Genomic DNA, 21,888 nt, shown 5'->3' with positions numbered 1-21,888 from the left:
TGAAGGTATTATCTTGTTGATGCCTTACTTTAGACACTTTTATGGCCTTTGGACTGTAAACTTGTAACCAAAAAACCCCCTTTATAAAAGCCAACACATTTCTGGTATTTTGCATAATGGCAGCATTAGCAAACCGGAACACAGGCTGAACACCTCTGGACTTATATTTCCTTAGCCAAGAAATACGGGTAATGCCTGCCTTACTCATTTTGTGTGTTTTCATGATGCTAAAGCAAAATAATGAATGTTTAAGAGCTTTGAAGTTTGAAGTTCACAAAAGCAGAAAGTTCTGTACACTGGTTAGAAATATTAAAAGGCTGTTTGAGTGACTCATGTCTCTGGCTTGTGTATTTCTCCCTCTCCCCTGTCAACCTCTGATATAAGAGGTCTAAATCAGTGAAAAGGATTGAGAAAGACAGAAAATGGAACCAGGGAGAGGGAAAAGAATCTATCTCTCATTCTCTACATAAGCCCCCTTCTCCAGGGTAATGAAGTTTTATAATTAGGCAGAGGGGAAAAAAAAGCTTTTTCTCTAACAGACCTAACATGGGCCTCAGACAGACCCCAGCAGACAGGAGCAGATCTGGCAGCCCGGCATTACAGGGATTGGCTAGCCTTGGGCTGTGGCCCTCACTGGCCAAAGTAAAAACAGACAGGGCACTACCTTACCTCTGTGGAAGCAACTTGTCCCCAGCCAAGTAGCCAGACTTGTGAACCTCCTTATTGAAGTCACCGTACTTGGACTGGACAGCATAGGAGGCCAGCAGCACAGCAGTCTCAGGTGGGCAGTATATATCATCATTGAGAATGCCCTCCTTCACTTGCAGGAAGAAGAGACGCTGGGTGATGTCCTAGATCAATTCCTCAGATACATCCTCAGGGTAGAACTTGGCCCAGAACTTGAAGAGCAGGGTGCTTTCTTTCCATACATTCTGGGCTGTAACCTGGAAGCAGCAAGGGATTATGGCTCTTAAAAATCAAGCTTTGACTTTTATTGTGTGGCAATGAGATTGTGTAAACCTTGTGACTGATACCCGCTGGATCCAGTATATGGGCAGACTGGTAATAAAATAACCATAAAAATATATATAAATAATAGGGGGGATAAGGGGTATGGAATGTTTTGGGTGTTCTTTTTTATTTATTGTTTTGGAGTAATGAAAATGTTCTAAAATTGACTGTGGTGATGAATGCACAAATACATGATACTGTGAGCCACTGATTGTATACTTTGGATGGATTATATGGTGTGTGCAGATATCTCAATAAAATTGCATTTTAAAAAGTCAATTCATGTGGACCCTCTAGTAATTGTAATTATTTCAACTTATTATTTTCCATTATTAAAAAAAAGCATGAATCACATAATCTAAGGTGGCAGTGCCCAAATGCCAGCCCATAAAATAGCTATATCAGAATTACCAAAGGAGCATTATAAAAATACAGATTCTCAAGCTTCATTCCCCCCAGAGGGGGGAAAACATCAAGCTTTGGGGTGGGGAGGTGACAGTAAGATGGGGAGAAGACCCTGAAAGGTCATCGATTTGGGTAATGCCAGAGAGGTTGGTGGCAACTCTCCTGATAATTCAGGAAGGGGACACATAACTTTCATTGGGGACCCAATCTCATGTCTGTAATCACTTCCCAATGGGAATTTCTTGAAATTACTTAACAACCACTGATGGTCATAAGTCCTTAAACTACTGGCATCTGACAATATATCCAACTGCCCCAAAATTCTGAGGGTAGGCTTAAGAAAGTTTTTCCTTTAAGGCTTCCCCCGACTCCACAGATTAGCAAAGACTAAGATGTACGACTGAGGCCTACGAATTGGCTAGGCAAGAATATAAACTATTTTTTAAAACCTGAAGTTGGCTCCTGATGGCTCCACATTTGTTCAGCAAAAGTTTCTAATCTTTGGAAAACAAGAGTCTACTAGCAGAAGGTGGGGCACCCATCCCCTAGACAAAATCATGGAAACAAGTCATAGGTCAATATGGAGATCTCCAAGGACAATGTCAGCCAGTTTGAGGATACTGAGACAGAGGATTGCCAGGTTCCTGCAGAGATGCTATTTAGGGCAGAGAACCTGAATGGACATATACTCAAAACATTCCATTTGGAGTTCAATTGAGGAAGAAAACCAAGAAGGAGGGAAGCATGTGTATAGGGGGTTCAGGCATCAGTTGGCAGACAGGGGAGGGGCTATAAGATTATGAGACCTTTAAGATTCTTTCTAGCGCAAGAGTCTGTGTCTTTCACAGATCTCCTAAAGCCTTTGAGTTTGGAATGAGGAAAGGGATACCAACTCCCTCTTGATAAACTGCTAATGGCTTTAATCCCAAACAAGTCAAAGTTCAAGACAGAGTTCCCAGTGGGAAATGAAGGTTCCCTTCCCCTTTGGAGACTGGTCATTCTCACTGTTGGAAGTCTAAGTGGAGACAGAGCAAGAGCTTTGCCTTGACTGAACCCCGTGTTCTTCGAAGCTGGGTGGTTAACAGACCACTCAGTGAAAAACATAACCCTAGATGCCCTGGGTTTGTCAGCTAGTACATGTAATCCCCACCCCCTGAGCAAGTTTTGGTGGAAGAATGAATTCTAAACACAACAGAGGGATGAACAGTTACCTTTTTATTGAGTTTTAGCCAGGTGGAGAAACCCTTAGTGTCCTGGTACTGTAGACCAAAGAACCAAACTTCCCTCAGGCCAATAGTTTTCACCACCTAGAAGACAAAATACAAAACAACCATTGAATGCTTATCCTATGCCAGGCACAGAGGACACAAAGGTGGGGCCAACATGGTCCTTGCCCTCAAAGAACTTAAGGTGATCAGGATCTGGCAAGCAAATACACTTGGGCAGCAGCCAAGAACTGATGTCAGCATCTCTCTTTACAAAGTACTTCTGCTGATACAGGGCAGGAATCTATTACTTATGAGCACTACACCAAGAATTTCACATCCATTATCTCCTTGAATTTTCCCATTAGCCCTATGATATAATTACAATTAGGCCCCTTTTCAGATGGGGAAAGTAAGGTTCAGAGAAGTGAAGTGATTTGCCCAAGATGACACTGCTAGTGAGCAGCAGTCAGGATTCAAACCAAGGCTGTCTGACTCCAAATCTATCCAAATCCCATCTCCCTCCCTCTACTATGCCATGCAGCTTCCCACTCCCAGGATGGATTAGAAGCTAAAGTTAGAGATTGTTGGTTTAACTCCTGCCTTATTCCCATATATTGCCCTCTACCTTTAGGATCTGGGAGTAATGTCCACATCCTTCAGACTGGGTCACACTTGCAATACCCCAAGTGTGTTTGGGGAGACAGAGTAGGGATGGTTGTATCTATTCACTCCAAAGTGGTAGTGTTCCTTGGAGCTGAAATGCTTCTTTCCAGCCCTGAGCAGAGTATGGTTATGATTCTCCTTACCATTCACATAGGTTGAGGGTGGGATTGGAAAGAGGATGGATACCTCATCATAGTTGCTGAGAGGCCCCAACTTCCTCACCTCCTCCACCCCCACCCCCTGGTGTTCTGAGCCTTCTAGCTGGTCAATGGGTAGGAAAGGGGGGCCTGCCAGGAGAAGACAGATGGGGTCTGCTCTCCAGCCCTTGATATTATCACTTTAGTAGTCTGGCTGGCAGTTCAGCCCCAGTATGTCCCCAACTGGGGATGGTGGCAGTGGAGCGGAGTCATATCCTAATGAGGACATGCTAGCATCAATCAGTCTTTAACTTTTCTTTTCTTTTTTTGGGGCGGGTGGTGGTAAGGAGGTGGGTAGAGAATCTAAGAAATTTACCTGGAGCTAAGAGCAGGAAACCAGGACCCAGTGTTGCTGATATCCTCCCATATGAACAAATCAACACACATGCATGCTCATGCATGCATGCACACACACACACACACACCTCCATTTCATCCACAAAGTTTTTACTATGCATACAAAGCCAGGCCACACAGTCACCCCCAGAACTCAATAATCTAGATCTTCAGAGGCCCCAAGGGAAAAGCAGCTCATATTTATTAAATATATATTATGTGCCAGGAACTGAACACTGAACAATACTGTGAAATAGCTATCATCCCCATTTTATAGATGAGGAAACTATGACTTAAAGAGGAAATTGTCCAAAACCACAGAGCCTAGACTGGAAACCTGAATGTGTTTGATTCCAAAGCCTGTACCCTTTCTTCTCTAGCAGGTTGGTTCCCAATGCCAAGGGCTCGTAGGAGCTTAAAAACTCCAGGGCTCTAAATTGACTATCTTGACTCTCTTTTAGCCCAGATTTCCCAGTCAGATAATGAACTTTGATCACTTACGTACCTAGATATATTTTCTGGCTTTTCCATGGGGACCAGTCAATACTCACCTCAGGAAAAGCTATGTCCCCAAATCATCAGCTTTCACTGCTCCCTGGGGTAAATGGTGGTCATCCTTCCGCCATGGTGGTCACCAGTTTGAATCAGGTATCAAAAAACTTGAGCATAAGTCTTACTTCTATCTTGAACTCCCAGTGTGATCTTGAGGAAGTAAATTTTCCTCTCTGGGCCTCAGATTTCCCTCTATCCAAAGGGGGTATGGCTTATATGGTCTCTTTCTTTTCTCAAATTCTATCATTCTACTAATTTGTTTACATGGCTATTTAGCAAGCCGCTAAGAGAATACAATCCCTTTTTCCACCCACCTCTTGCTGACTTGGGTAATTAGGAACATGTTTAGAAAAAACAGATGGCAGGAGGAGGGAGGGAGAGGTGAGGAAAGCTCAGAAGACTTCCTGGATTCAAAAGCCAAGTGAGGGAGGCAGGGCAAGATGGCGGAGTGGTGAGGAGCAGAATTTCGTCTCTCCCCTAGAGCAGCTGGCAATTACCCAAGAACTATATGAAACAGTGTTTTCCGGGTCTCCAGTAACCAGTCACACATTGGACACAAGTTTGGAATTGGAGGAAAAGCTGAGATCACAGTGAACATTGTAAGTTCCCCAAACCAGGGTTCTGGCACCCCTCCCCAACCAGACCTCACAGACTGTCTTGCTGCCGGCTCCCTGAAAGGGGGGAAAAAAAAACCAAAAAACAGCAATCTGCTGAGGGCAAGAAGGGAGGCTCAACCCAGCCTCAACTGCACAATTAATTAACAAATTAATTAACTAACTTTTGGAGCTGGGGTGCTAAAGAAGGGCTGGGCTCCGAGAAGTGGGGGCACGTAAAAGCGGGCACCCATTCCCAGACTCCAAAAAAGCCATTTTTTTTTCCCTTACATTTTGTCCCTTCTGGCTTCTCACTGATCCCTTATCTTTTTGCATTTCAATAGCCCACGGCAGGGGTGGAACTGAAGGGGTTGGAGAGTAATTATCAGACAATAGCCCAAAGCATATCTTTAAATGCTCTATTCTGACACTGACAAAACTTCCAGGCTGGGGAAAGACCTTTCTTTAAAAGAGACTCTTTTTTTTTTTTTCCTTTTTTCTTTTTCTTGATTTCTTTCCTACTTTTTTTTTTTTATATCTAAAAGTAATATATGTGGTTATTTTCTATCGGAAAGCCCAGGTTGAGGGACTAGGCTGGGCTTGGGGGAGACAGAGTACCCACAGTGTCTTTGAATTCTGTATTCACTACTGAAGGCCTCCAGCCCTGTCTTTAACTGGCAACTCAGGCTGACCAAGGAATCTACCTGGAGAGGCCCCAAAGAGGAGAGGGGAGAAGGGAATAGTGCCCCTGAGAGACAACTGGAATTCTGAGGATTGGGAGAGCGGAGGGAGGCCCAGCTCAACTGGCAGTCCTCCTTCCGGGAATTCAGACCCCAGGGGCTGGAATTCAGATTCCACCTTCAGTCAGCCATGCCCCCAACAGGATCAGAGTCACCAGGAGAACTAAAGGCTCCACACCTCCTTACACTGATGGGGGAGCTGAGGGCTGGCCAGCACCACCTGCTGGACAGGAGAGGAAAAGCACCAATTCTAAAGGCCTCATACGAGGGTCTCATTCTCAGGAAAACTCCATACCCTCCCAATGAGACCTGGGCCTCACTAGACTGGGAAAATCTGACTAGGGTCGACCATATCTGAGGAGACCCACTCACAAAAAGGTTACACAGAGGCAGAGCAAGAAACAGAAAAAACAAGAGGGGAAAAATTCTGATCAACTAAATAGAACCTAAGTTAGAGGTCTAGAATAAGCTGAACTGAATAACAGAGGCCAGAGAACAAAGTCAAGCAACAAGAAAACCACTAGGTAAAAGACAGAAAACAAGCTCCAAAATAAACTAATCAAGAAAATCAGATGCCTAGACAACTTAAGATAACAAGCCATACCAGGAAACACGAAAACATGGACCAGCCAAAGGAACAAACTAATAGCTCAGCTGAGACACAGGAGTGGAGGCAACTAATGCTAAATAAATTTGATGAAATGAAGGAAGATATACCAAAAGAGCTGAAGGATATAAAGAAGACACTGGCTGACCATAAAGAAGAATTCATAAACTTAAAAAAACAAATGGCAGAACTCATGGGAATGAAGGCCACAATGAAAGAGATGAAAAACACAATGGAGGGACACAACAGTAGATTTGAACAGGCAGAAGAAAGGATCAGTGAACTGGAAGACAGGTCATTCGAATTCATACACACAAAAGAAGAGATGGTGAAAAAAATGGAAAAATATGAGCAGGGTCTTGGGGAGCTGAGCATGAAACGCACAAATATACGTGTTATGGGTATCCCAGAAGGAGAAGAGAGGGGAAAACGGGCAGAAAGAGTAATAGAAGACATATTCACTGAAAATTTCCCAACTCTTATAAAAGACAGAAAATTAGAGATTCAAGAAGTACAACGTACCCCAAATAGAATAGATTCCAATAGACCTACTCCAAGACACTTACTGGTCAGATTGTCCAATGTCAAAGACAAAGAGAGGATTCTGAAAGCACCAAGAGAAAAGCAATCCATCACATACAAGGGAAAGTCAATAAGACTATGTACAGATTTCTCTGCAGAAACCATGGAGGCAAGAAGACAGTGGCATGATATATTTAAGATACTGAAAGAGAAAAACTGCCAACCAAGAATTCTATACCCAGCAAAACTTTCCGTCAAAAATGAGGGAGAGATTAAAACATTTTCAGACAACCAGACACTGAGAGAGTTTGTGAATAAGAGACTGGCACTACAAGAAATACTAAAGGGAGTACTACAGGCTGATAGGAAAAGACAGGAGAGAGAGAGTTGGAGAAGAGTGCAGAAATGAAGATTATCAGGAAAGGTAACAGGAGAGAAAAAAATAAAATATGACATATAAATTCCAAAAACAAAATGGTAGTAGAAAGTACTGCCCTTACAGTAATAACACTAAATGTAAATGGATTAAACTCCCCAATAAAAAGACACAGACTGGCAGAATGGATTAAAAAACAGGACCCATCTATATGCTGTCTACAAGAAACTCACTTTAGACACAAGGACAAACATAGACTGAAAGTGAAAGGTTGGAAAAAGATATTTCATGCAAACAACAACCAGAAAAAAGCGGGAGTAGCTATATTAATATCAGACAAGTGAGACTTCAAAAGTGCAACAATTAAAAGAGACAAAGAAGGACACTATATATTAATAAAAGGGTCAATTCAACAAGAAAACATAACAGTCATAAATATTTATGCACCAAACCAGAATGCCCCAAAATTCATGAGGCAAACACTGCGATCACTGAAAGGAGAAATAGATACCTCTACAATAATAGTTGGAGACTTCAATAGACCACTCTCATCAATGGATAGAACATCTAGACAGAGGATCACTAAAGAAACAGAGATGTTGAATTGTATGATAAATGAACTAGACTTGACAGACATTTATAGAACACTACATCCAACAACAGCAGGATACACTTTTTTCTCAAGTGCTCGTGGAACATTCTCTAGGATAGACCACATGTTGGGTAACAAAGCAAGTCTCAACAAATTTAAAAATATTGATATTACACAAAACACTTTCTCAGACCACAATGGAATGAAGCTGGAAATAAATAAAAGGCAGAAGGTCATAAAATTCACAAACATATGGAGACTAAACAACACCCTCTTAGAAAACCAGTGGGTAAAGGAAGAAATTACAAGCGAAATTAGTAAATACCTCGAGGCAAATGACAATGAAAACACAACTTCTCAAAACTTATGGGATGCAGCAAAGGCAGTGCTGAGACAGAAATTTATTGCCCTAAATGCCTATATTAAAAGAGAAGAGAGAGCAAAAATTGAAGAGTTAACTGCTCACCTGGAGGAATTAGAGAAAGAACAGCAAAACTAACCCCAAAGCAAGCAGAAGGGAAGAAATAACAAAGATTAGACCAAAAATAAATGCAATTGAGAACAGGAAAACAATAGCAAGAATCAACAAAACCAGAAGTTGGTTCTTTGAGAAAATCAATAAAATCGATGGACCACTGGCTAGGCTAACAAAAAAAAAGAGAGAGCAGATGCAAATAAATGCAATCAGAAATGGGAAAGGAAATATAACTACCGACCCTGCAGAAATTAAGGAGATAATGAGAAGATACTATGAGCAACTATATGCTAATAAACTAGACAACTTAGATGAAATGGACAACTTCCTAGAAAAGCATAAACAACCAACATTAACCAAGAAGGAATAGATGACCTCAACAAACCAATCACAAGTAAAGAGATTGAGTCAGTCATCAAAAAACTCCCAAAAAGGAAAAGCCCAGGACCAGATGGCTTCACATGTGAATTCTACCAAGCATTCAAGAACGAATTAGTACCAATCCTGCTCAATCTCTTCAAAAAAACTGAAGAAGAGGGAAAGCTACCTAACTCTTTCTATGAAGTCATCATCACCCTAATACAAAAACCAGGCAAAGATACTACAAAAAAAGAATATTATAGACCAATTTCTTTAATGAATATAGACGCAAAAATCCTCAACAAAATACTTGCAAATCGAATCCAGCAGCACATTAAAAGAATTATACACCACGACCAGGTGGGATTTATTCCAGGTATGCAAGGCTGGTTCAACACAAGAAGATCAATTAATGTAATACACCACATCAATAAATCAAAGCAGAAGAACCACATGATCATCTCGATTGATGCAGAAAAGGCATTTGACAAAATTCAACATCCTTTCCTGATGAAAACACTTCAAAGGATAGGAATAGAAGGGAACTTTTTCAATATGATAAAGGCAATATATGAAAAACCCACCGCTAACATCACACTCAATGGGGAGAGACTGAAAGCTTTTCCTCTAACATCAGGAACAAGACAGGGATGCCCACTATCACCATTGTTATTCCACATTGTGCTGGAAGTTCTAGCTAGAGCAATTAGGCAAGAAAAAGAAATAAAAGGCATCCAAATTGGAGAGGAACAAGTAAAACTTTCACTATTTGCAGATGACATGGTTCTATATGTAGGAAATCCAGAAAAATCTACAGCAAAGCTACTAGAACTAGTCAATGAATACAGCAAAGTAGCAGGCTACAAGGTCAACATGCAAAAATCTGTAGTGTTCCTATACACAAGTAATGTGCAACAAGAGGAGGAAATCAAGAAAAAAATCCCATTTACAATAGCAACCAAAAGAATCAAGTATTTAGGAATAAACTTAACCAAGGGCACAAAAGACCTTTACATAGAAAACTATAAGAAATTGCTAAAAGAAATTGAAGAAGACCTGAAAAAAATGGAAGCACACACCATGTTCATGGATTGGAAGACTAAATATAGTTAAGATGGCAATTTTACCTAAACTGATTTACATATTCAATGCAATACCAATTCAAATCCCAACAACTTACTTTACAGAAATAGAAAAACCAATAACTAAATTTATTTGGAAGGGTAAGGTGCCCCAAATAGCCAAAAATGTCTTGAGAAAGAGGAGCAAAGTGGGAGGTCTCACACTACCTGACTTTGAAGCATATTACAAAGCTACAGTGCTCAAAACAGCATGGTACTGGCATAAGGACAGATATACTGATCAATGGAATCGAATTGAGTGTTCAGAAGTAGACCCTTACATCTATGGACAACTGATCTTTGATAAGGCAGTGAAGCTGAAGCAACTGGGAAAGAGCAGCCTGTTCAATAAATGGTGTTTGGAGAACTGGATATCCATTTCCAAAAGAATGAAAGAGGATGTCCATCTCACACCTTATACCAAAATTAACTCAAAGTGGATCAAAGACCCAAACATTAGCACCAAGACCATAAAACTCTTAGAAGAAAATGTAGGGCAATATCTTAAAGATCTTGTGAAAGGAGGTGGTTTCTTAGACCTCACACCCAAGGCATGAGCAACCAAAGAACAAATAGACAAATGGGATCTCCTCAAAATTAAACACTTTTGTATATCAAAGGACTTTGTCAGAAAAGTCAAAAGGCAACCTACACAATGGGACATGATATTTGGAAACCACATATCAGATAAGGGTTTAATATCCCGAATATATAAAGGAATCCTGCATCTCAATAACAGAAAGACAAACAATCCAATTAAAAAATGGGCAAAAGACATGAACAGACATTTTTCCGAAGAGGAAATACAAATGGCTCAAAAGCATATGAAAAAATGCTCAACTTCACTGGCTATTAAGGAAATGCAAATCAAAACCACAATGAGATATCATCTCACACCTACCAGAATGGCCATTATCCAAAAAACAGAAAATGACAAGTGCTGGAGAGGATGTGGAGAAAGAGGCACACTTATTCATTGTTGGTGGGAATGTAGAACGGTGCAACCACTCTGGAAGACAGTATGGAGGTTCCTCAGGAAGCTAAATATAGATTTGCCATATGACCCAGCTATTCCATTGCTGGGTATATACTCAGAGGAACTGAAACTTAAGACACAAACAGACATTTGTAAACCAATGTTTATTGCAGCATTATTCACAATTGCCAAGAGATGGAAACAGCCCAAATGTCCATCAAAGGATGAGTGGATAAACAAACTGTGGTATACACACATGATGGAATATTATGCAGCTGTAAGACAGAACAAAGACATGGATCATGTAATATTGTGGATGAACCTTGAGGACATTATGTTGAGTGAAGTTAGCCAGAAACAAAAGGACAGATTCTGTATGGTCTCACTAATATGAACAGACATTAATGAACAAACTTTGGGAATTAAAAGCTGACAACACAGGTGACCATGAGATAGAAAGACGGCAGAGATCAGCCATTTGATGCTGAAGGACTACAGAATGTTTAGGATTGATTGCATAGATCCAGAAATAGATAGCATAATACTGTGTGATGGTAGCACGGTATTGTAAGTACACTGAACAAAGATGTCTGTGAGCAAAGCTGAAAGAGGTGGGATAGGAGAATGTATGACACCAGAGGTAAAGATAGATGATAAAGACTGAGACTGTATAATGTGGCAAAAACTGGAGTGGCCAATGACTGTTACTAAATATACAAATATAAAAATGTTTTTGCATGTGGGAAAGCAAATGAATGTCAACCATGTAGAAATTTGAAAAAGGGATGGTATTCAGGAAAAAACATAATCAAAGCAAACTGGAGTCTATGGTCAACAGTAACGTTGTAATATACCTCCATTAAATGTAACAAAGGCAATATGTCAATGCTAAATGTATATGAGAAGGGAATACAGGGGAGTAATATTGGATTCTTGGTAGTGGTGTTATTTGCTGTCCTTAGTAGTATATTGTATTGTATGACATGTTATTTTTCTTTTTATCATTTTTTCTTATTGCTAAAAAAAAAAAACATAAAAAAAATTTTTTTCTTGTAGTAATCAGTATGTGCAAATGCTGATTGTGGTGATAAATGTACAACTTTATGATGATACCATGAACAACTGATTGTACACTGTGGATAAATGTATGGTATGTGAGTATAACGCTATAAAATTGTAGGAAAATATATATATAGGAGTAAAAGTGTTGGAGAAAACATGGTGAGAGGGATGATGGCTCACCAATATGGACTAACTACAATGTGTAAACTCAGAATTGAATCTTAGAACATAGCCTAACGTGGACACAATAATTGTAATAGTCCCTAGATTGTAAGCTCTTACAGCAGTTAACTCTATCCCTGAAGTGTAAGGCCTATCTCTAAACTTTGAGATGCTGATCCCCTAGCATATGTCGTCACAAACATTGGGACTGGCGGTTTGATGTGCTGAGCCCTCGAGCATGGGACTTGCCGTTATGAAGCTCATTACCACAAAGGAGAGTCTAAGGTTGTATGTAATGGTGCCTAAGAGTCTCCCCCTGAGTACCTCTTTGTTGCTCAGATGTGGCCCTCTCTCTCTCTAAATGAGCCATCTCGACAGGTGAACTCGCTGCCCTCCCCTCTATGTGGGACCCGACTCCCAGGGCTGTAAATCTCCCTGGCAACGCAGAGTATGACTCCCGGGGATGAATGCGGACCCAGCATCGTGAGACTGAGAGTATCTTCTTGACCAAAAGGGGGATGCAAAATGAGACGAAATAGTTTCAGTGGCTGAGAGATTCCAAATGGAGTTGAGAGGTCACTCTGGTGGACATTCTTATGCACTATATAGATAACACCTCTTAGGCTTTAATGTATTGGAACAGCTATAAGTAAATACCTGAAACTACCAAACTCCAACCAAGCAGTCTGGACTCCTGAAGACAATTATATAATAATGTAGATTACAAGGGGTGACAGTGTGATTGTGAAGACCTTGTGGATCACACCCCCTTTATCTAGTGTATGGATGAGTGGAGGAATGGGGATAAAAACTAAAGGACAAATGGGGTGGGATGGGGGGATGATTTGGGTGTTTTTTTTTCACTTTTATTTTTTATTTTTGTTCTGGTTCTTTCTGATGTAAGGAAAATGTTCAGAGATAGATTGTGGTGATGAACGCATAACTATGTTATCATACTGTGGACAGTGGATTGTATATCATGGATGATTGTATGGTGTGTGAATGTATTTCAATAAAACTGAATTTAATAAAAAATAAAAAAAAATAAAAATAAAAAAGCCAAGTGAGTTCTGGCTCCAATAGGCAGCAGGAGATTCCAGAAGGTGTTAGATGGAGAATTCAAAGTGTTTATGTTTAAAATGTGATAGTAGCTTTTTGCAGAAGATGGGGGCAGGGCAGGGAAGTGTGTGGACAGGAAAGATTTTTTAAAGCACCTATTATCCCATCCGAGATCCAAGATAGGAACTAATTAACAGTTCTAATGGTTTTCCACAGGGTTGCAAAACAGTGTGTCACATGCAACTGATGGGAAGAAGCAAGTTCCAAGGAACACTTCAGCCCTAGGAAGGACCCACTGAGGATGCTGAAGATGGACCATTAAGGCCAAGTATTAGATCATGGGGGAGGGTGAACTGGGAACTGAACTGAACTGATAAGAGTAGCAACTGACCTTTGCCTATGCCTACAGCCAAACTGTAGGGGAGTAAGGCAGTCCTAGGAGTTAGTTCCTTAGTTGCTTTTTGTGCCCAGTTGTCTTTTTCACTAGTGGAATGAGTGGGGGGGTTGATGAGAGGAGGGAGATCATGGGGATCAAAGTAGTTCTGGGCCCTGTGGTAGCTCTGAAAAGTTGAACAAGGTAATAGCTGAAGCAATGCCAAAAGATTTCAGGATCAGTGGGGTATTCTAACCTCTCTGAGCACTGCCTCTTCCTTTGTGATCATAAAGAAATCAGGTACATTTAAACTTTCCACTTCCTCAAGTTTGGAGAGATGAGCAACATCTCCCTGCTACCACTGAAATCCTTAAGTGAGGAAAGGAGGGTATGGGGGAAATATGGTCTGAAGTAAGCAGTGATACTGAAAAAGAACAAAGGACAAACAGATGATCCCCGATCCCAGACTATAAAGAAATCTCCAATTAAAATCCACAGGGGATTAGGAACCATTTGATCAGGCAATACTTGGTCCCAATTCTAAGCCCCAGGTGCTCTGGCTTTGCTTCCAGCTGAGACATCCACTCCAAATGAAGAAGAACCCTCATTTTCAAGTGGAAGAGAACATCTAGCTCCCTGATTCTGGGAACAAGTTCTGTGGCTCCAGTGGCAAGGTACTTTATCATTCCACTCTGAGAAACGTCCTCATCCCTGAGAAAAACTTTTTCTTGGCTCCCTTTAACCTCAACCAGTCAGCTCATCCGGCCTGAGCCAGTATTTCTCAAAGCTGCCCATAGAAGATATCCTTATGTAACAGAAAATAATGAATGCATATACCCAGGGAGAAGAGAAGGGAAGGGGAAGGATAATTAGATGGCTGCAAGCCAGAATTTCTTAGAAGCCTCAGGTTTAACCCCAATCATTTGTGCAAATTTTGTACTTTACTCCCTAAATATTTGTTTTAATAACATCTACATGCAAAATTGAAGGTCCAAGATACTGACTCACATTTATCCCACATCTTTGTGTGTATACTTCCTAGGACTTGCCACATAAACACCTAGAGGGACTCAGACTTCAGTTTCTAAGACACTAGCTTAAGAAACTGGAGGCTGTGGATTCTACTCAACCCCATAACACCAAAATCAGATTGTGAAGTTATAAGAGTCTGGGATGCATAATCTGGAAAACTGAGGTGCAATGAGAGTAAGAGATTTGCCTCTGAGACATCCTCACTAATTATCAGGAGCTTCTGAAAATAAAGAAAACCCCCTTTATTTTTCTCTTTTGCATGGCAGGCTGCCGGTCTGGGGTCTGTGGAGGGGAGATCAGGTCAGTTCTGGAGCCCAGAGCGCCCCTCCCTACATCTATCAGAGTAAACAACTAGTGACATCATCTGCCACTCTAGAAGCCCAGAGCAGGATCCAGAAGCAAGGCTGAGATCTTAAAAGGAGAACTGCGTGAGAAATTATGTACAAAACTGCATCAATGGGAATGTATAAAACTGAATCCTGTGGTGGGCAATGTCCATGATCAACTATACAAATACTAGAAATCACTTCCATGAACCAGAACAAATGTATGACAATACAATTAGAAGCTAATAATAGAGGGGCATATAGGGAAGAACTATATACCTATTACAAACCATATACTACAGTTAGTAGTATTTCAACATTTTTTCATAAACAGTAACAAATGTATTATATCAATACTACAACTGAGGGGGGTTGGTTAGGGATAGGGGAGGATTAGAGTTCCCTTTTCTTTTTTTCTTTTTTCATCTTTCACTTTATTTCTTGTCTGGAGTAATGAAAAGCTTCTAAAAATTGAACAAAAATTAAGTGTGATGGATGCACAGCTGTATGAGGGTACCCAGGGGCAAGTGATTGTACACTTTGGATCTTCGGATAATTGTATGGTATCTGAACAATCTCAATAAAAATGAAAAAAAAAAACTGCATGAATACCCAAACACCTGAGGTCCACTGAGATCCCATTGCAGGCTTGGCAGCAGCTGCGTCTCCCACCCACCTGAAAGTAAATCAATAGAATATGCAACCAGAAATGAAGCTCTAGGAGGGGCTACAACCATTGCTGCTTCTGCTACTTCACTCTGCCAGTGCTCAAGTGGCTACCTGCTATTATAGCACAGAATGAGCCCAGTTGGGGTTCTAAGTTTAGGGACCAAACCTTCCTCCACTCAGAAAGGGAACAAGCAAAGTTGGGTCACAGACAGCATAACTGACAAAAGGCACTTGGAAAATCAAAGGCCCTGGTTCAAGAACCTGCTATACCACTTCCTAGCTGTGTAACCTTAAACAGGTCTTTTCCCCTCTCTAAGCCTCACTTCCTCATCTGTAAGATAGAGATATTGCTATTATAACAAATGTTAGTTATTTAAAAACTAAAAAAGGAAGAAAGAAAGAAATAAAAGAAAGGTTTGCTGTCCCCAATGCAGTGACCACAGTCCTGAGTAATTTGCTGAGCCAACAAGGGTCTTTGATTTCATGGCTCCCTCATCTGAACACGTAGGGCAATTTCCACATACTTATTTACAAACAATCAACATTTAAATGCCAGCTACACACCAGGCATTTTATTTATTTGAGGATTAAATAAAATCACAAAATCTCTCTGAGATTAGTGTGACCATCATTTTAAGGATGAGGAAAGGAAATTCCTGAGAGGCTAAATGAACCATCAAGGACACACAGCTAAGCAGCAGGTCAGAATCTAAACTCAGAGCTGATTCCAAATTCTGTGCTCTGTACACTGCCCCAGGCAACTTGTGCATCAAGGGCATTTCTTTCATTCTTTATGGGATAAGAGTTGTAACTACTTACCTATGCTTCCATAGGTAAGGAAACTCCAAGTTCCTTAAAGGCACTGATGGTATCTGATAGATCTAGGGATTCTCCTCCAGACACAGTAGGCCTTCAGTTAATATTGAATGAAGCAATGAATAGATGAATGAACGAATGCTTTGAAATTTTAACTCTCTTCTAGAACCCAACAACCTTGTGGGGAAAGGACAGGGAGAGTTATACTAGAGCTAGAGACCCTCACAGGGAAGAAGACAGGCAGAGGGTTCTCAAAGTAGAACTGAAGGTGGCAGCACTGCACCCCTCATGGCACCTAGGTGATTCAAGATCAAAAGCCCTCTGAAGAATCTTGGACTTTAGAGGTGGGGACAAGGGGTGGAACGGCTGTAACAAAGAGAAGTTCTCTCCCCTCCCTAACTGTGGGTGCACTGACAAGAAGAAATGGGGGTAAACTGAAGGAACTGCGGGCTCCACTTCCCTTTTTCCCCAGGCTCTGGGCTTCCCTGAAGCTACAGCTTCCCATTGTTGCCTGTTATTTATTGCTGGTGCCACGGAGGGTACTTCCTTTCCAGTCAGTTTCCTCTCTGGTCATCGGCCAGATGACTGCTGCATTCCAGGATGGCCCCAAAGCTTTTGTCAATGCCTTCCAAGGAGTCCAGCTCCTTCTTCCAGGCCCCGGTTCCACCAGAATTATGGTTCTCAAATTTTCTCCCACAGAACTATAACCACACATTCCCAGACAGTATAAATATATGGTTACATTAACATTAATACACATCACCATTTTATCAATTACATAATAAAAGGACAGAAAGGACTTCCTCCCGCATGCCTCATCAAGTTAGAGAGAGGGAAAAGCTCCAGACCTGCTTTGGCCACAAGAGGGCAAGATGCTCAATTCCTTGTCTTGAACTGAAATCTATTTCCCTGCAGTTTTTACCTATGGGATTCCAGCTCTGTCCTTTCTGCCCCTCTCTTTCCTGTAGCAGGCCCTCAGAGGTGTGAAGACAAGAGAACACATTTTCCTTTGAGTTTTCTCCAAGCCAAACAGCTTCATTCACCCCAAGCAGAGTACTGCAGTGGGGAAAAGCACAGTTTTACAGTCAAATCTGTATTTGAAACCCTATACCACAACTTACTAACTAACCTAAGGTATGTCCTTTCATCTCTTGGAGACAGGATTATTGTGAAGATTAAAGAACCTAGCCAGAGCAATCCATAGTAGTTGCTCAATAAATGATATGTCTCAGAACATCACTGATTTTCCAAAAGGGGAGTCATGAACTTCCTGGTTTTCTTGCTCTTTTTCTTTTCCCCAACCAATGTGAAAGACTCAAGACTCAAGGGCTTTGTTTTGGGAATCAGCAATTTTTAGAACTTGCACACCAATCTGGTTAGGACTCCCTACCAGCTGGGCTTCCCTCAGAACCACACCCACAGTACATACACTAAACCAACACTAATAAAGAATTACCAGGCCTTAAGGCTTTTTGAAGTTAATAAACCTCTTTGTTCAAGGATTTTTTTTCTGCCCAGACTCTAACTCATGCCTTCCTCTCCCTCCACAGTCAGCCTCCTCCAACGCAAACGGACAAAGCCCCCAGTGTTGAGGGCAGGGGATGGCGTCATTTGGTTGAGGCGGGGAGGAGGAATAGAATCAAGGCTCCAGGAAGGAGTCTGGGCAGAGGTTGAAGAAGCCTCAGGCTCCCCAACCAGGCCATAAAATCTACACTGGTTGATAGCATCCTCTATATATCTGCTGTCTACAATGCCACTGCTATCTGAAGCAGAGGGCCCTACAGCCTGAGTACCGTTTGGACACCTTCTCCCTTTAGTCCCAGAGACAGCAAGAAACCTGTCCAGGAGATGTCCCCACCACCAGGCAGCCCTCCCCCTGACATATGCCAATAGCTGATCGTACTCAAGTGAGGCATTTCCCTCCTCTTTACAGAAAGGAGTCATCTGAAATCCAAATAATCAGGGTAGAAATGAGAAAGAAAGAGACATGAAATGCAGAAATAAATACCTGAGATAAATTTTCGAGAAGACCAGATTTGAGAGATCAGTTAAACATTGTACAGGTGGAGAAACTGAGGCCCAAAAAGGGGAAAGATTGAGTAAGGTCTCATGGGGAGTTACTGATGGAGCGAGACCTAGGGCCCAAGATTTCTGACATTCTATCCAGTGCCCTTTTGACTTCAGGCTATCCCTTTACAAGCTCTCCAATATAAAACCTGCATGCAAAGGAAGAATGCAAAACCTTACCATAATCAAAATGCATTCAGTCATTCTAGATTAGCACTGTAACCATTTGTGAGCTATGGCAGCACATTACCTTTTTTTTTTTTTCCATTTCATTATTTATTTAGATGTTTAAGCTCTTGCACTACGTTTTTACGAGCTGGTGAATACTGACAAATTTTCTCCCACAGAACTATAACCACACATTCTTGGACAGTATAAATATACGGTCAAACTAACATTAATACACATCATTTTATCATTACATAATAAAACAAATTATCAAGTATCCAAATATTAAGTTACACAGCTCAAAAGACATAAAATATGAGCTGTCTGTTGAATCATTAGCAGAAATCTACTCTTTTTTTGCAAGAGAGGTTGGGAAGAGAAGGAAAGAAATCACACTTCAAACAAAAAAATAGTTGGTAAGCAACTTCCATTAGATATGGAAAAAATCATAAGAATTTCAGAAATTTTGATTAAGAATTATATCCTAACAAAGCATCTCTACCTTTAAAAACAATATTTACTAAATTAAAGACTATATTCTACATTCTACATGTTCTGCACAAGACAGAAGCCACATTTCACTAAAAATATTTAATAGCCCCCTCTCATTCGTCAGGCCCTCCCTGTTAAGTTGCACCCCAAAGTGAAAACATTAAATTAACTGTAAGGCTTTTTTGTCTGGAGACATTAAAGACATGTGCTTCTGTACAATGTAGATTTTAAAAATGGAGGTTTTCTCTAAAATCACAAAATTAAATTTATTGATAGACATTAAATAATCACTGTAAGATTCAGTAAAAATCCAACAAAATTCAATGGCTGAGCAAACTTGATGTATACTGGTACGAATGTGGGAGATGTAAACAAAGCGAACAGACAAATAACTACATAGGCCCTACTTTCAATGTTTGAAATGACTGAAGTAATAACCCACATAAGGTCTAACACGTTTATAGTTCCTGGGATTTTAAGTTCTGTATGATACTAAAAATATAATACAAGTACTGTGCTGGGTATTTTGGTATTTAATCTCTCGAAATTTCTTATATATTGATAAGATTCTGGCATGGAAGAGATTTAAAGAAGACTTATCTCAATACTGCATGATTTCAAGGAAAGGTCAATTGTAGCACAATTCTTTTAAGTAACTATGTTCAAATGTTCCTCAAACTAATTTGTATTTTCACAAATTAAATATCAATGATTCCTCTTTGGCTTTCAAAACAAAACAAATCCAAAACAAACTCCAGAAAAGAAGCAAGTTCCAGCTAAGTCCAAATTTAGATACTCTGAAGATCAAGCCCATCTCCTGACTAGCTCATGAGACAAGAAGCAACATGGGACTGGAAAAGGAGCTATCATTCATGACATCTCTATTATATGCTGGAGGCGTTACATACCACCATCTCTTCCCTATTTGTATTTTCTTATTTTCTTTCTCACGTATTTCTAATTCATCTTTTTGGATGATTTTATGCATCTTTATAAACCATCTTAACTGCATTTTTTGGGAAACAGGCAAGATTTAAGTAAAGTAACCCCACTAAAATTTTGTGAGGTAGTTATTAGAACCATTTTGGGGATGAGAATACCAACTCAAAAAGGTTCAATAATTTTTCCAAGGGTTAGCTAGGGAAGTGAGGATTTCGTTTTCCTCATCTGTAAACTGGAGCCAGTACTAATTATTATACTCACGGGGTTTTGTGATAGTCAAATGAGATGGTACACAGAATGCTTGTCACAGTGCTTAGCATGCAGTAGTAGCATGCTAACTCTCATCTGTATTAGCCACAGACAACAATTTTCCCACTCTACCATCTGACATCTGGGACTAGGGGTGTGCCCAAACTGTACTCAGATTTCTAGCCAACTCTTCCTTCTGCCATGCAGACCTGAATGGAAAACAGTACTCCCTCTTATAAATCAGGATTATTCACAGGAAAAGAATTAGCCCACTAGCACATAGAATTAGCAACCTCCTTCTCCCTTCTTCCTTTCCCTCCCTAACCCTGGGAAACTTCTCAGATAGTGAATGGGCCAAGTAGGCAAGGGAAAAATGGAAGCAAGAGGGGGCCTGAAGAATCCATCAAGGTGGCAAGTGACCCTAACATCCTAGACAATAGGTCAGACCCTGCCTCATCAGTGGCTGGTGGGGAAATGAGATAATGGCCTATCTACAGGGATCCCAGACTCTGGAAATGGGAGTCCCATTTTTGTTCTGGAAGTGTGGCCACTGACGGTGCATTCCCTTAGCCCCTGGGGACTCTTTCGAAGCTGAAAAATTCTGTGGCCCCCACCTGGCTATTATATTACACAGTACATCCCTTCTGACAAAGGTGATTTGGGGGGGATATGGGAATGAGCACTACAATAAGGAATAAGCAATCATCTCCACATAATGCCTACAGTAGCTGAGTATCCTCCCATTGAATCCATCAGCCCGAGTCCGTCCTAAGTTCCAACATTCCTTTTTGGGAAATGCACTTAGAACTTACTACTTCAAGGAGAATGAATTAGCTTCTTTCTAGTAGGAAGCAAAAAATGTGACAGAGAGGTCATGTGATGTAGTGGCAAGAATGCGGGTGTCAAATCCTAGCCAGATACCACCTTGGTGCAATTAAATTATTTAACTTCTAAGCTTCATCATTAAAATGGAGAGAAGATCACTTACATCTCTCAGTGTTGTGAGGAAGGCACTGTGTGCTAACATTTTTAAAACATCTAGAATATAGTCACACCCCTCCTTCTCTTTTTTTCCACGTTCAGGACTAAGGATAGGGCTAATTGCGGCCCTTGGAGGCAAAGACTGCTAAAATTAAACTTTGCCTCCTTTGCTATTAAGGCTGGGGCCAGCCTTTGTTTTGACTCATCTTGGATGGGTGAGTAGGAGAGATTCCCTGACAAGAGAGAGAAGGCATAGATGGTTGACGCTGTGGTAGAAGTTACTGTGAAAAGAGAAGAAGGAAGGAGCATAACTCCCTCCCTTACCTGGTCAAACAGCTACTTGCCAGTGGTGTTGGGCTGGATGGCAAACTCCAGCTCTGCATCCATGATGGTCACACGGACACTGATCTAGGACAACATCAAAGGAGACAGGTTAGTCGTCTGGCTCTATACTCAGCAGAGACTGGGACAAAAGTCTCTGTTCAACTATAAAGGAGGGAAATAGGATGCTAAGAACCTGAGAAACTTAGATATTGGTGGGGAGGAAGAAGGAATGTTGAAATAAACAGATAATAACCCAGCCCCTGCTCCAAATACACTTATTGAAAACAAAAAACATAGCCATAGAGCAATGCTTACCAAGGGGCAAACAAATGAATGCAAATCAGCCCAGTACCAAGAGGAAATGTGCTGACTGTATTTCTACTTCCAGGAAGCCTTCTCCACCTGCTCCAGCCAGATCCAGTCCACAGCATT

At 40.9% G+C, this 21,888-nt stretch overlaps 1 protein-coding gene across 1 annotated transcript in view; it reads right to left on the bottom strand.

Annotated features, from left to right (window-relative positions):
- The window catches only part of MSN (moesin), a 42,403-nt gene extending 20,851 nt beyond the window's left edge, over positions 1-21,552 (bottom strand). The window contains 3 exon segments of the mRNA XM_037823758.1: positions 670-944; positions 2,628-2,723; positions 21,457-21,552. Of these exon segments, the coding sequence (XP_037679686.1) occupies positions 670-944; positions 2,628-2,723; positions 21,457-21,552 (467 nt within the window).
- Positions 21,553-21,888: the final 336 nt, after the last annotated feature.

Source organism: Choloepus didactylus (assembly GCF_015220235.1).
Source record: "Choloepus didactylus isolate mChoDid1 chromosome 24 unlocalized genomic scaffold, mChoDid1.pri SUPER_24_unloc1, whole genome shotgun sequence".
NCBI lineage: Eukaryota > Metazoa > Chordata > Mammalia > Pilosa > Megalonychidae > Choloepus > Choloepus didactylus.
Note: the sequence above shows the minus strand (reverse complement) of the source record. Positions and strands in the feature narration are given on the sequence as shown.